A 15,686-nucleotide genomic window follows, 5' to 3' on the forward strand; every position below is an offset into this window, starting at 1 on the left:
GATTCGTAACCACTATGCTACCAGAGACTGGATGGCAAAATGTGTCCTTTGGACATTTAAATTAATATATTTTTGTTGCTTTTTAGGTGTAAATCAAATACTTTTGCTTTGCTAATTTGTGGAATAGAAAATGTAAATGGAGAGCCACAGGGAGGAAGCAGGATAACTGTTGTTGCAGGAAAAGGATTGTAGTCATTGAGATGAAACAAAGTATGTCATTTGTTGAATGTAAAGTTGATGATATTATCTATAAACTTTTACCTAATTCACAATAAAAATTTTTAAAACAAGGACACATATATAAACTGATCACTATGAAAATAAATAGTAATTATTGAATGAAATATGTTTATACCACTCTTCTAGTAAGTCTTGAAATATTTAAAATGTTCCCCCTAATTATTGATATATAGTATAAAAAGACTATGTTGTTGTGTTACATTGTCAAGTGCCATTAAGTCATTTCCGAATCATAGCAACCCTGTGTATGGTTTCCAAGGAGCAGCTGGTGAGCTTGAACCAGCAACCTTGCGATTCAAACTGACCTTGCAGTCCAGCACATTAACCCATACTGCCATACCAGGACATATTTATTTCTGTCATTCTTATATCAATGTTAATGAGGTTTTACAAAGTACACAGATTTAGAAGCATACAAAAAAAATTAAACTATTAAGTTATTTTTCTAGTCATGAGAATAATAAATTCATATATACCTTTCATGAAAATATCAGAAAAAAAAGTTAGGTATAACACATTTTCAATAGAACACAAAGCTAATTTTACTTACTGTTGAAGAGCCCAATGCAGATTTTGGAGACCTAATTATTCCAGCAATTGAATGACGAAGAGACTCAAATTTGGATAGCTTTTCCTTTCTTTCCTGGAATGATTAAAGAACAAGTCTTCAGCAATAGCGAACTACCCAAAATATATATACAATTATTCTGGATATATAAGTATTTTTCCATAGATTATTCATTATGTCTTCCAACTAAATAAAATGTAAATTTCCTAATATTTAGGATGACCAAAAAACAAATGCATTTAAGCTCTTTAAATCCTCAATATATAAGGAAAAGTATATAAGAGAAATCAATCAGACTCATAGGGAGAGACTGGAATGATTAAGAAAAAACAAAATATATGATTTATTGATGTAACATGATATTCTACTCTGGATACCTTCACTCACTTTTCAAGAATTTTATTGTTAGGTGCTGAAGAATCAGTTTCAACTCACTGCAACCCTATGCACAAGAGAAAGAAACTCTGCCCAAACCTTCACCATCCTCACAATTGTACACTTAAGTCCATTATTGCTACCAAAGTGAAAATCCATCCAGTTGGGGGTCTTGCTCTTTTTCACTGACCCTCCACTTTACCAAGCATACTGTTCCCAACGGACTGATTCTTCATGATAATATGGCCAAACTATGAGAGAGGAATTCTCATCATTCTTGCTTCTAAGGGGCAATCCGGCTGTACTTCTTCAAACACAGATTTGTTTTTTCTTCTAGCAGTCCAAGGTATTTTAAATATTCTTCTACAACACCATAAGTCAAATGTATCAACTCTTCTACAGTCTTCCTTATTCACTACCCAACACTCACATGCATATGAGGCTGTAGAAAATACTATGGCTTGAGTCAGGTGCACATCAGTCCTCAAACTGGTATCTTCATTATTGAAAATTTTAAAGAGGTCTGTGCAGCTGACTTGCCTAATGCATTATGTTGTTTGATTTCTTGACTGCTGCTTCCATGACTAGTGACTGTGTATCTAAGCAAAATGAAGTCTTTTGACAACTTCAATATTTTCTCCATTTATCATGATGCTATTTATTGGTCCAGTTGTGAGGATACTTGTTTTTTTGTTTTTTTTTTTACAGTGAGGTGCAATCCATACTGAAGGCAATGTCTTTGAACTTCATCAATACATTCTACTTCACTTTCAGCAAGCAATATTGTATCATTTACATATTGAGTGCATCCCACCCAGCCGAATTTTTTTTTTTTTCAAAAGGGATCATCAATTTTATTAGATTAAAAAAACATCAAACCAGCAGGAACTAAGGGGAAAGAAAAATGGGTTGGGTAAAGAAATATCAGAGATGATAGAAGCAGAGAGAGGAGGAGGAATTTTGAGACCCAAGACGGAATAGTATAGAGGTTTCTAAGGAGTAGACATCTTCATTTGATGACAATTTTTTGACGCAAGGCTCGGGGCCCAGGGTCAGGGAGGGACTCAGGAGGTGGTGGGCCAGGGCCAAGAGCTGAGGCAGTTGGTGGTAGTCCGTGGGCAGTAATGTACTTCTTGTAGGCCTCACGAATGATCTTGAAAGCTCGAGCAGTAGCGTAGGGTATGTCTGTAACAGGGTCCCTGTACAAGGCTGGGCGATGAGTTACTGGGCAGACTTCCGGAACAGGGACTTTTGGAGGCCGACCCCCTGGGGGAACCATTCCTCGTATATTACATCTTCACTAAATGTGATGAAGGTACGTGAGCAGGGGGGAGGGGGGATGACAGGTCCAGTTCCAGCATGGGGAGTCAATGCACTAGTTATTGAGTGTGCCTCAAATCCTGATGCCACAATATTCTTCATATAATCCAGTTTCTTGAATTTTTCTGCCCACATAAGCCAGTTTCTTTGCTCAGCACAAAGACTGAATAAGTATGGTGAAAGAATACAGTCTTAGAACACACGTTGTTCCTTATTCTGTTCAAAGGAATGCCTCTTGGTTTATGTACACATTCCTCATAAGCACAATTAAGTGTTCTGGAATATCCAGTCTTTGCAAAGTTATCCATAATTTGTTTTGATTCACACAGTTGAATGCTATAGTTTAGTCAAAAGCGCAGGTAAACGTTATCTCTTGTGTTCTCTTTTTTAAGACAAGATCCATCTGAGGTCAGCAATAATATCCCTTCTTCCACTTCCTCTTCCGAATCCACGATGAATTTCTGGAAGCTCATTGTCAATATATTGCTACAACCATTTTTTAATTATCTTCAGCAAAATTTTACTTGCATGCTATATTAATGATATTATTTGATGGTTTCCCGTTGGGTCACTTGTCTTTGGAATGGGTACAAATATGGATATATTTTAATCACTTGGCCAGGTAGCTGTCTTCTAAATTTCTTGCCATAGATGAGTGAGTGCATACAATGCTGCATTCCTAAAGGGAGAACTATTTGGGCTTTTCTTTCTTTCCTGTCTTTTTAATGACCTTTTGCTTTCTTCCTGTATGGTATTATTGATGTCATTCCACAACTCTTCTGTTCTTTGGTCAATAGTGTCTAATGCATCAACTCTGTTGTTAAGATAGTCTCTAAATATTATGTGGGATATGTTCAAGGTCATACTTTGGCTCTTGTGGACTTGTTTTAATTTTCATGAGTTTCAGCCTGAACTTGCATATGAGCAAAATAACAACCTTAAGAAAAGTCAATCCTGATTTCTGTTAGGATATAATTTATATTTCAAAATACTATACATCAAAATTGAAACTTACCCCTAAATTTTCTAATTTTAAATCCATGTCACAAGTACAGGTGAATGGGCCAAGAAGGGAAAGAAAACAAAAAATGACAAGGTAGTAAGTAACAGAACAAAGACAAAGCATGTGTGAGGGTCTGAAATGCAACTGTTAGCCAATTCTCCAATAATGACTGTATTTCAATTGTTAATAAAGAGACAAGTGAACAAGAGACACTATTGTCAAGTGCATTATTTCCATCAGTAGTGAGCCTTAATCGTACTTGTCAGTGGAAAAAAGCAAAAGTTGGCCATAAATAACATTTTTTGCTTCCAATATCTAAAGGACATATCTATAAAAATAAATGTAGATAGTGGATTCAAGCAAAATTAAGTCTTTGACAACTTCAGTTTTTTTCTCCATTTATCATGTTAGTTACCGATCCAGTTGTGAGGTTTTTGCTTATTTTAGACTGAGGTGCAACCTATACTGAATGCTGTGGATCTCTGATTTTCATCAGTAAGTATTCTAAGTCTTCTTTACTTCCAACAGGCAAAGTGGCATCATCTGCATATCCTCTAATCCTGATGCTGCATTGTTCATCATGTAATACAGCTTCAGATTATTTGCACAGCAAAGAGACTGAATAAGTAGGATGAAAGAATACAACCCTGGCACACACCTTTCCTTATTTTAAACTATTCAGTGTCCCCTTATATTGTTCAAATAGCTACCTCTTGGTCTATGTGCAGATTCTTCATGAGCACAATTAAGTGTTTTGGAATACACGTTCTTTGCAATGTTATCCCTAGCTTTTTATGATCCACACAGTCAAAAGTCTTTGTATAGTCAATAAAGCACAGGTAAAAATCTTTCTAGTATTCTCTGCTTTCAGCCAAGATCCATCGGACATCAGCAATGATATCCGTTTCATGTCCTTGTCTGAATATAATTTAAACTTATGAGCGTTTCCTTTCAATGTAGTGTTGCAGACAGTTTTTAATTATCTTGCATGCGATGTTAATGATATTGTTCCATGATTTCTGCATTCTATTGGGTCATCTCTCCTTGGATAGGCATAAATAAGGATCTCTTCCAATCAGCTGGCCCAGTAACTGTCTTCCAAATTTCTTGGCATAAATGAGTGAGTGCCTACAGTGCTGCATCAGTTTGTTGAAAAATTAAAATTTATATTCCATCAATTCCCGGAGCCTTGTTCTTTTCCTATGCCATCAATGCAACTTGGACTTCTTCCTTCAGTACCACTGGCTCTTGATCATATGCTACCGCTTGAAATGGTTGGACATGACCATTTCTTTTTGGTTAGGTGACTCTGTGTTTCTCCTATGTTCCTTTGATGCTTTCTGCAGCATTCAATATTTTGCCCATAGAATTCTTCAGTATTTCAAGTTGAGGCTTAAAGTTTTTCTTTGGTTCCTTCAGCTTGAAGAATGCTTAGCATGTTCTTCTCTTTTGGTTTTCCTTCTGCACATTTCATTATAATATTTGACTTCGTTTTTTTTTTTTTAACTGCCCTTTGAAATTTTCTGTTCAGCTCTTTTACGTTCTAATGCCTTCCATTTGCTTTAGCATCTCTACACTGGAGAGCAAGTTTCAAAGTCTCCTCTGACATCCAGTTTGGTCTTTTCTTTCTTATCTTCTTAATGACTTTTTCCTTATGCTGTTCTTGATATCTTCCCACATCTCTTCTGGTCTTCGGTCATAAGTGTCCAGTCCATCAATTCTGTTCTTAAGATGATCTCCACATACAAGTGGGAAATGTTCAAGGCCATATTTTGGTTCTATTGGACTTGTTTGGAGTCCTGGTGCAGCACTGTAGGATAAAGCACTGGACTGAACCATCACTTTTGGACCACAAGGTTGGAAACCCTATAACAGGATCACTATGAGTCAAAACCAACCCAATGGCACCTAGCGACACTTAATTTGTTTTCATTTTCTTCACCTTCAGCATGAAGTTGCATATGCAGTAAATAGAGCAACTGATGGTCTGCTCCACAGTCTATCTCTGGTCTTGTTTTGAGTGATGATATATTCAGTTTTTCCAATGTCTCTTCCCAAAGATGTAGTCAATTTGATTTCTGTGTATTCCATTTGGTGGGGTTCATGTACAATCATGCTGCTTAAAAAAAAATGTATTTATAACGAATAAGTTATTTGTTTTTGTTGAGCAACTAAGTGCTGTTGAGTTGATTCCAACTCATAGCAACCTCCAGAGCTGCTGGTAGGCTGGAACTGTGAATCTTGTGCTTCGTAGTAAAGTGATTATGGTATGGAGCCATCAGTCTAACCAAAGAAGTTACTGTTGTTGTTGCTGTTGTTAACAGCCATTGAGCCAGTTCCGACTCATAGTGACCCTGCTTAGGGTTTCCAAGAAGTAGCTGGAGGGTTTTAAATGTTGACCTTATGGTTCACAGTCCAGTGATGATCCTACAGAGTTACACCAGAGGAATAAGTCATTGGTCTTATTGTATTTATATGTATAAGAATATGTATTTATATTAATGATATTCTAACACCCTCCTCCCAAGGAAAACCTAAAAACCAACCAACCGACCGACCATAAAGGAAATAATCAAGTGTTGACAAGGATGTCAAGAAATCAGAACACTCACATTGCCATTGGGAATGTAAAATGATACAGCAGTTGTGGCAAACAACCTGACAAGTCCTCAAAAAGTTACACAGAGAATTAATGTGGTGGTACCGTGAATTGACTTGATATGACTTTTCTGCCCAAAGTCTTCTTAAACTCCTACCAGATGACACTATGGAAATAGGGTGTACTATTAACTCTAACACTGGGATAGGTTAGTTTTGTCATCCCAGCTCAGAATCATAAACAGAAGACACTTTGAGCATTTGCAGACAATACTGAAGGAGTTTTTCAACACTTGCTGGAGCAGGAAGAAGCCAAGGGGTCACATGACTGAGAGGCCAAAGACAAGAGAGGAGGCCGCAGTACAGCAGAGAAGAGGCATTTCTGACTGGAGGACTGCTGCATCCTGAGTTGTTTCTGATTCTGAATTGTAACCAGTTCACTTCCTTAATAAACCAAATAATCAATAGTACTGTCTCTAAGATCTGTGTGGCCATTCCAATGGCTTTTCAAACCCAGAGATGAAGCCGAGAGCACTGTGAGAGGGATGGTTGGTGTCAGAAGTGAGCAAAGAACACTATAAGGTAGAGGTATGCCTGATCTCTGTCTCCAGGAATTGGCCTTGGGCTGATTTTAAGTTTGATTCTCTTTCCCCTATGTGAATCCAGAGGAAAGCAGACATGAGCTCCAGGCCATATTACAATTACCATGTGACAAAGTAATTCCACTCCTAGTTATATACCTAAAATAACTGAAAGCAGTGAACTCAGAGGGACACATGGACAGCCAACATTTATAGTAATATTATTAACAATAGCCAAAAGATGGAATTACGAAAATGCCTATTATCAGATAAAATCAGATGAATGAGTAAACATTTTGTTTACTGTGGGTTAATATGATGGAGTGCAAGGCCAGCAGTTCAAGCTCACCAGCAACTGGTTGACTTGAACTGTCAACCTTGTGGTTTGCAGTCCAATACTGATCCTATAGCCTCACATCAGGAGTCAAACTATAAATATATATTTACATAGCTGCTCCTCAGGAGCCCTGTATGGGATCACTATGAGTAGGAACTGACTTGATGGCACTTAACAACAACATACATACATATATATATATATGTATATATATACATGTACACACACAGACACACACAGAGTATGTGGTGCTGTGGGTTAATGAGCTGATCTGCAAAGTCACTTTGAATCACAAGGTCAGCAGTTCAAGTGCACCAGCTGCTCCTCCTCGGAAACCCTACACAAGGTCCATATGGGTCAGACCTATTGGATGGCACTTAACAACATACACACACATATATACAAGCACACACAGACAAATATGTACTCTGTGGGATAACTATAACTGCAATGTCATAGTTCAAAACCACTAGCCACTCCTTGGAAACCATATACAGAAGTCAAAATTTACTCAATGGCACTTAACAACATATATAAGTTGTTGGTGTTGTTAAGTGCTGTGATTCCAACTCAGCAACACTGTATAGGATTTCCATGGAGTGCCTGGTACTGACCTTGGGTTCAAACTGACCTTGTGGTCCATTGCTTTATCCTGGACTCCTGGTATAGCACTGTATGATCAGCACTGGACTGCAACTGACAAGATTGACAGTTCAAACCCAAGGGCTGCTCCTCAGAAACCCTATACAGAGTCGCTATAAGTGGGAACTGACTCAATGGCACTTAGCAACAACTACCTTTCATGTACATTCACTCATGCTTCTTTAACAACGTGTGTGTGTGTGTGTGTGTATGCATACATATATATACACATATTGTTGTGAAGTGCCATCAAGTTGATTCCGACCCATAGCAACCCTGTTTAGGATGCTTGAACCACCAACCTTGCAGTTCAAACGGCTCTGCAGTCTGGCACATTAACCCACAGTGCCACACCAGGAAACCTTATATAGGATATAGGATTGTTATGAAGTAGGAACAACATATACATTGTTAAGTGCCATTGAGCTGGTTCCGACTCATAACAATCCTATATCCTATATAATGTTTCCAAGGAATGGCTGGTGGGTTGGAAACACCAATCTGTGGTTAGCAGTTCAGTGCTTATCCTACAATACAGTATATTCAACCAAAAAGAGAAATGAACTTCTGATACATGCCACCACAGAGATGAACAGTGAAAACATTATACACAGTGAAATGTCACACAAATGAACAAATATTGTATGATTCTACTACTACAAAATATCTAGAATAGTTCAAAGAACACGGATGTTTACCAGAGACTGGAAGAATTGGAATTTGAAAAACAAAAAAAGTTTCTGCAGTTTCTTGCAAAAGCTATCATCACTTTTCATGTACCTTGGTTCACGCTTCTTCTTGAATCTTGGTTTCCCTGGCATACCATTATAAAATAGACATTTGAGAGGGAGACAAAGGAATAGCCAGAAATATCACCATAGAAAGCTTGTATGTCCATCTTCTGCTTATAACTGATTGTTGTTGTTGTTATGATGTGCCAATTGGAATACCTAAAATGCGGCTACAGCGTGCCCAGTGAAGGAGGCTTCCTGTGGAGCTGCTGCATTACTTAAGACCATAGGTGGAATCCTGAACTGCATCCAGAATCTTCTGAGGTGGGAAATATCCACTGGAAAGGACAAGCAGACCAGCCTGGAGTGGCTAGAAGATCAGAAGATACTTCTTAAAAGAAAGACTGACAGGAAAAATACAAAACAATATAGGCTGTCCAATGATTACTGCACGAACAAACAAGTTGCTCGCCCAGGAGACATCAAGGCAAGTGGTCGGGTCCACTCAGGGCAAACCCTCTTTCAAGACTAAGACTCAATGGGAATACACAAGCAGACATGTGCTCTAACTGGTGACCACACTCTGACTGGTGACCGATAAGGAAGGGGAAGTGAGGGAAAACAGTAATGAAGCTGTGAGCTAAGTCCAACCACATTCAATACACTCCTGTGAACCTGGATGGAGACCTGGTTGGCCAGCAGTGTGGCAAGACCTAGGGACTCCTGGGCGCCGAGTCAGTGACATAGCCACAGATGACTAGAGTGGAGAATGAATCATCCAGCTGATAAGAAGAGAGGGCATATGCACATGAACACCCACACTTACAGATAATACCCACTTGACCTGGCTGGATGATCAGAGCTCAACTACAAAAAGAAAGAAGAGGAAAAAAGAGCAATACAATTTGATGAACTTGACCTACACCACCTATGGATGCAGTAGCTCAAAAGAGGGAACAAATCTTTACAGCAAGGATCACTCCCATCCATCAATACACATGGTAGGCAGGGATGAGCAACTTGGACATTGGCTACCCAAAATGGGGGGGCTACAAAGGCAAGAAGTGACTGCCTCACAAACTTTCAAGAGGGAACCTAGGCCCAGAGGGCACAGAGGAAGGTAGAATCGCCACTGAGTAGTATCCAATCTGTCGGGGCAGGCCTGATGAAAGGAGATGTGGATAGCACTCATATGGTACCATAGTAAATAATTAGTATCAGGACTGACTGTGAGGATTGGAAATGTAAATGTAGACGTTTTGTAGCAAAAGGAGGGGAGTGGTTGACTTTGCAGTTCAGGAGCGGAGGTCCCTGGGACCATCAAAGGAGAAGAGCGTAGTATAGGACCCTACCCAGGGAAGCAGTGAAACCAAAGATGGAGGCAGAGATGATGGCATGGAAAGATGCAGTGGCTGGGAACTCTAGACCCAGAGAGAGAGAGGGGCTGTGTGCTGATGACCAGGGAGCAGGCTTGTGGGGTGTACCATTTGGTTGGTTGATGATGCATGGAGGGGGTTGTAACTATGGCAATGTAATGATAAAAAATAGGATGAATGTACAGCAAATGTTCTCCCATGTAAACTATCACATAATTCACAATAAATTATTTTAAAAAATCAATACATAGCTTTGATGATCAAACTCTGTTGCTATTGTTAGGTGCCTTAGAGTCAGTTCTACGCACAGCAGAATGAAACACTACCTGGTCCTGTGCCATCTTCACAATTGTTATTCTTGAGCCCACTATTGCTGCCATATGTCAATCTCATCGGGTTTCTCCCACTTTTTCATTGATCCTCCATTTTACCAAGCATGATGTCCTTCTCCAGGGACTGGGTCCTCCTGACAAGTTCAAAGATGAAAGGGGAAGCCTTTCATGCTTTTAAGGAGCATTCTTGCTGTACTTCCAAGATAGATTTGCTTGTTTTTCTGGAAGCCCATGGTGTTTTCCATATTCTTTGAAAACACTGTAATTCAAATACATCAGTTCTTCTGTGGTCTGCCTTGCTCATTGCCCAATTTCACAAGCATATATTGTAGCTGTTGTTAAATGGTGTCGGCCCATAATCCCCCTGCATAGGATTTCCAAGGCTATAAATCTTTGTGGGAGCAGAAAGCCTCATGTTTTACCTATTGTATGCATGAGGCAATTGAAAACACCTTGGCTATGCTCAGACATACCTCAGTCCTCAAACTGACACCTTTGCCCAAACACTTTAAAGAAGTCTTTTGCAGCAGATTTGACTAATGTGATATTGTTTGATTTCTTGATGGCTGCTTCCATAAATATTGATTATGGATTCAAGCAAAATGAAGTCTTTGACAACTTTGAGCTTTTCTCTGTTTATGATGATGTTATTTATTGGCTCAGTTATGTGGATGTTTTTTTTTTTCATTACATTGAGGTGCAATTTATACTGAAAATTGCACTCTGTAACCTTTATCAGTAAATATTTCAGGTCTTCTTCACTTCCAAGAAGCAAGGTTGTGTTACCTGCATATCACAGGCTGTTAAGGAATCCTCCTCCAATTCCAATGCCATCGTCTTCCTCATATAATCCAGCTTCTTGAATTCTTTGTTCAGCATATAGATTAAGTAAGTATGATGAAATGATATAACCCTGGCATGCACCTTTCCTGATTTTAAACCATTCAGTATTCCCTTTTTCTGTTGGAACATCTGTCTCTTGGCCTATGTGCAGTTTCCTCGTGAGCACAATTAAACATTCTGAAATACCCTTCCTTTCAATGTTATCCATAATTTGTTATGATCCACACAGTTGAATGCCTTTGTATAGTCAGTAAAGTACATGTAAACATCTTTCCAGTGTTCTCTGATTTTAGCTAAGATTAATCTGATAACAGCAATGATATCCCTGCTTCTACATCCTCTTCTAAATGCAACTTGAATTTCTGGGAGCTCTGGTAGCGTAGTGGTTACGAATCGGGCTGCGAACCTTAAGGTCAGCGGTTCGAAACTATCAGCCTCTCCACGGGAGAAAGATGAGGCTTTCTACTCCCGTAAAGATTTACACCTTCGGAAACCCTGTACAGGGTCGCTATGGGTCGGAACTGACTCGACGGCACTTAACAACAACAACAACCATCAATGAACTGGTACAACTGTTTTTTAATTATCTTCAGCTAAATATATTTGCATGTGACATTAATGATATTGCTTGATGAGTTTTACAATCTGATGGGTTATCCTTCTTTAGAATAGGTACAAATATGGATTTATTCCACTTGGCTGATCAGGTAACTGTCTTCTAATTTCTTGGCATAGAAAAGTGAGTGCCCCCAGTACTGCAACATTGCATCAGTTTGTTTACACATTTCAACTGGTATTCTATCAATTTCTAGAACCTTGTTTTTTGACAATTTCTTCAATACAGCTTGAACTTTTTCCTTCACTACCATTGGTTCTTGATCATACACTGTCTCTTGAAATGGTTGAACATTGACCAATTATTTTTGTATAGTGAGTGTCCGTGTTCCTTCCATCTTATTTTGATGCTTCCTGCATCATTCAATATTTTGCCTATAGAAACCTCCAATATTACTACACAAGGCTTGAATTTTTTCTTCAGTTCTTTCAGTTTGAGAAATGCTGAGCATGGTCTACCTTTTCAGTTTTCCAACTACAGGTTTCTGCATATTTAATGAAAATATATGACTTTGTTTTCTAGAGCTGCCTTTTGAAATTTTCTGTTCAGCTCTTCTTCACATTTCTTCCAGCTGCTTTTATTTCTCTACGATCAACAGCCAGTTTCAGAGTCTTTTAAATTACACTTTATAATATAGTCTGTCTTTCCCATTGGAAAGGCACTTCAATCTGGCTTCAAGTACTCTGAACACCCCCTGATACTATGGGATCCAAATAATTTTCATTGACACAAAATGACATTTTCACTAATGATCAATGCAATGTAAATGATTAGGGAGTTAAACAATATGGATACAAGCTTTGAGATGAAGATTTTTTCTAGTCTTGTGCCTTCCTATTTATTGACATGGAAAATGAGAGCCAAGATAGTTAACTAATTTGCCCACATTCCTCCTCTTGAAAAAATTTTCTGTACTTTATTAACAAGGAAAATTTTTAAGAATTAATTTACTTAAATGGTAGAAAGCTTACATTGTTTTCTCATTCACACAACGTATATTAACACAAAGCAAACTTCAATAAAGTTTAAAACCCTATTGGCTTCTACTTGAATGGGAGATGATGTGTATTTATTTTTGTCATTTATATGAAAATGTATGAGTAAACTGGTTTTTCTTTCAACAATTCATACACATTTTGTTTTGTGACATAGATTGCAATCCCAACAACAATGTAGCATCGCTCTTCCCACTTCATTCCTGTGACTACTCTTTCATCTTTCTTTTCTATCTCTTCATCTGAACTCTGTTGTTGTTGCTACCTGCCTCCTAGTGGGTTTCAACTCAGGGCAACACTGTATAGGGTTCTAAAGAGCGGCTGGTGGGTTTGAACCACTGACTTTATGGTTAGCAGGCCAGTGCTTATCCTACAGCACCACACCAGGAATCCTTCCAAACTCTATTCCTGGCTAAATGCTTTCCTTAGATCTTATATGGTTAATTGTTCTGATGAATTAAGAATCTCTTTAGTATTACTGTTCACCTTATAAATCTTGTTGTAGGATAAGAACTGGATTGTAAGGTTGATTTGACCCACAAGGTGGCGGTTCAAACTCACCAGCCACTGTCCTGAGAAACCCTATACAAGTGGCTATGAATTGGAACTGACTGGATGGCATCTAACAACACAGCAACAACATGGAAGTTGATCCACGGGGTGAAAGCTGTCTCAGAGCCATAGCCTCAGAGGTTTCACTAGTCTTTATCAGACCAGTAAGCCTGGTCTTTTTGTGATGTTGAGTTTTAGTCCGTATTTTTCTTCCACTTTAGCCAGGGGCTCCCATTATGAGCCCTTTCAGATCGTAACCAGGCATCATAATTCTTCTGGTCACAGGATTGCAGAGCCTAGAGTTCATACTATATTCAAACTTTTTATCCCTCTGGATGGACTCCTGGTGTGGCACTCACTGTAGGATAAGCATTGGACTGCTAACTGCAAGGTCTGTGGTTCAAACCTACCAGCCACACTTCCTGGTTGCAAGGGACTCCAGGACTTAACAACGACAACAATAGCATCCCTCTGGATATCAAAGATCTTATTCTTTCAGCCTTTTAGAGCTCCCCATAGGAGCCTTGGTTTGCAATGAGTCAGAAATGACTCAATGGCACTTAAGACACCAAGTTAATTGGTCATCTGTAAGAGCTGTTGATTTTGTCAATCATTCCAGTCAACAAAACCCCAACTCTTATCTCTGTCATTATGCCTGTGTTTTCATGGACAGAGCATGGAAGTTACCTGAATGCCTATGATACTGTAGGATAAGCACTAGATCGCAAGGTTGGTTTGAACCACAAGGTCGGCGGTTCAAACTCACCAGCCACTCCTTGGACACCCTGTACAAGGTCGCTAAGAGTTGGAACAGACTTGATGGCACTTAACAATAACAACAGTCAAGAGTGGAGCCCTGGTGTGGCACTGTAGGATAAGCACTATACCGCAAGTTCAGAGGTTCAAATGCAACAGCTGCTCCTGAGAAAGCCTATACAGGGTCAGTATGCATCATAACCAACTTGAAAGGCATTTAACAACAACAGTGAAGAGTAATTTCAAACATGGTTTAGAATGACTTTAACTGTGTAGGGTAATTTTGAAACTGTTTCTTATACAGTTATCTTTCCAATTTTTTTACATAGCTAATTTTTCAAATTTTCATTTTGAAAAGATTTTTTAGTCTAATATTTATGTGTATTTAGAGAAAGAGAGGGCCACCCCTGCCCCAGACACCACATTTAATTTCAAAATAATGAAAAAATATTCTTAAATGTTATGCAAAACTGATACACATCTAGAATATTATTTTGCTAAATAGATTTATGGCTATACTTACTTCATTTTTCTATGCATCATATTAAAATGAAGATAATATTTCCTAATATCTCTTCTCTTATTTCTGTCCCGTGACAACCTCTACTGTTAAGGGTTGTCCTTTTGTCAGAACTAATCCTTAGATCCTCTTTATGCTGAGAAGGCAAGTCCTGGTGTGGCGATGTGGGTTAATGAGCCAGGCTGCAAAGCCATTTGAACTGCAAGGTCGGGGGTTCAAGTTCACCAGCTGCTCCTCAGAAATCCTATACAGGGTCGCTATGGGTCTGGAATCATCTGGATGGCACTAACAACAACAGCTTCAGGTCTGTAAAATGAGTCTATCAGGCCTTCAGGCAAAATTCACCACTGCATCCAAGGTAATGAAGGGAATTAGTAGTCATTTAATTCATCAACACAAAATCGCCTTGTCACTGAATTCAGTGGTGTCTGATATGTTATTAGGTGTGTTCTAGTTAAAATCTGATATGTAATGATACATAGGCAGGAACCTCCACAAATGAGTTTCCTGTTTTATTTGTGGAAATCTGTGTACCAAGTGAACTAGCTCCAGTTAAAATATTTTATAAACCCAAATTGCATTTTGAGTTTCTATATGAAACTTAAGCTCTACTTATTCTTTCTAATAATATATTTTTCCCTATTTTTTTAATTCAGAATTTTTATTTCAAAACAAAATGGAAGATTTCTTCTAGCCCTGGAGAGTTTCCGATTAGGCTTAAGGAGGTCATTAATGCCTCTACAATCATCTAGTTTCTCAGTTATTTTTATAGAAGGTGACTAGACCATGATGTACTCACTTTCTTTCCCATTTTCATCTCTCTCTCTCTTTGGTGGTTACACATTACAAACCCACTTGCCAAATATTTTAGTTCTCAGTTTTCATTATTCCCTCTGGTCACTGAGTATAAAAATCACAATACTATGCAGTGGGGTTCTTTTAAAAGAATTGACTTCCGTCTAATCTAACTGCACCTCCACTCTGGCCCCTCAAAAACTGGGTTAGCAGTAATGCAGGTTGTGAATATTTCCAAATGAATTTTCTACTATTAATGTTTTAACAGTGGTTCTTTTTGCTTTGAAATAATACATTTTTAAGGCTAACCTGTCTAAAGAGTACCTTTAAATAGAAAGGGCAATTCATTAATCATGTCCCTTTGAACACGTACAATATTATCTTTGGTAGTTGTTATAGTAGAGAAACAGTTTTTGAAACCGTATTTATTTCACAACTGAACCCATCCAATGTTATCCATGTTGTTGTTGTCATCAGGTGCCATCGAGTTGGAACCGACTCATAGC

At 38.5% G+C, this 15,686-nt stretch overlaps 1 protein-coding gene across 1 annotated transcript in view; it reads right to left on the reverse strand.

The window, feature by feature from the left end:
* The window catches only part of LOC102835261 (tyrosine-protein kinase Fer-like), a 579,105-nt gene that overhangs the window by 342,755 nt on the left and 220,664 nt on the right, over positions 1-15,686 (reverse strand). Inside the window, exon 11 of the mRNA XM_006872259.1 lies at positions 791-883. Within this exon, the coding sequence (XP_006872321.1) occupies positions 791-883 (93 nt within the window). The remainder of the gene's footprint in view (positions 1-790; positions 884-15,686) is intronic.

This window comes from Chrysochloris asiatica, unplaced genomic scaffold (genome assembly GCF_000296735.1).
Source record: "Chrysochloris asiatica unplaced genomic scaffold, ChrAsi1.0 scaffold00189, whole genome shotgun sequence".
Classification (NCBI taxonomy): Eukaryota; Metazoa; Chordata; class Mammalia; order Afrosoricida; family Chrysochloridae; genus Chrysochloris; species Chrysochloris asiatica.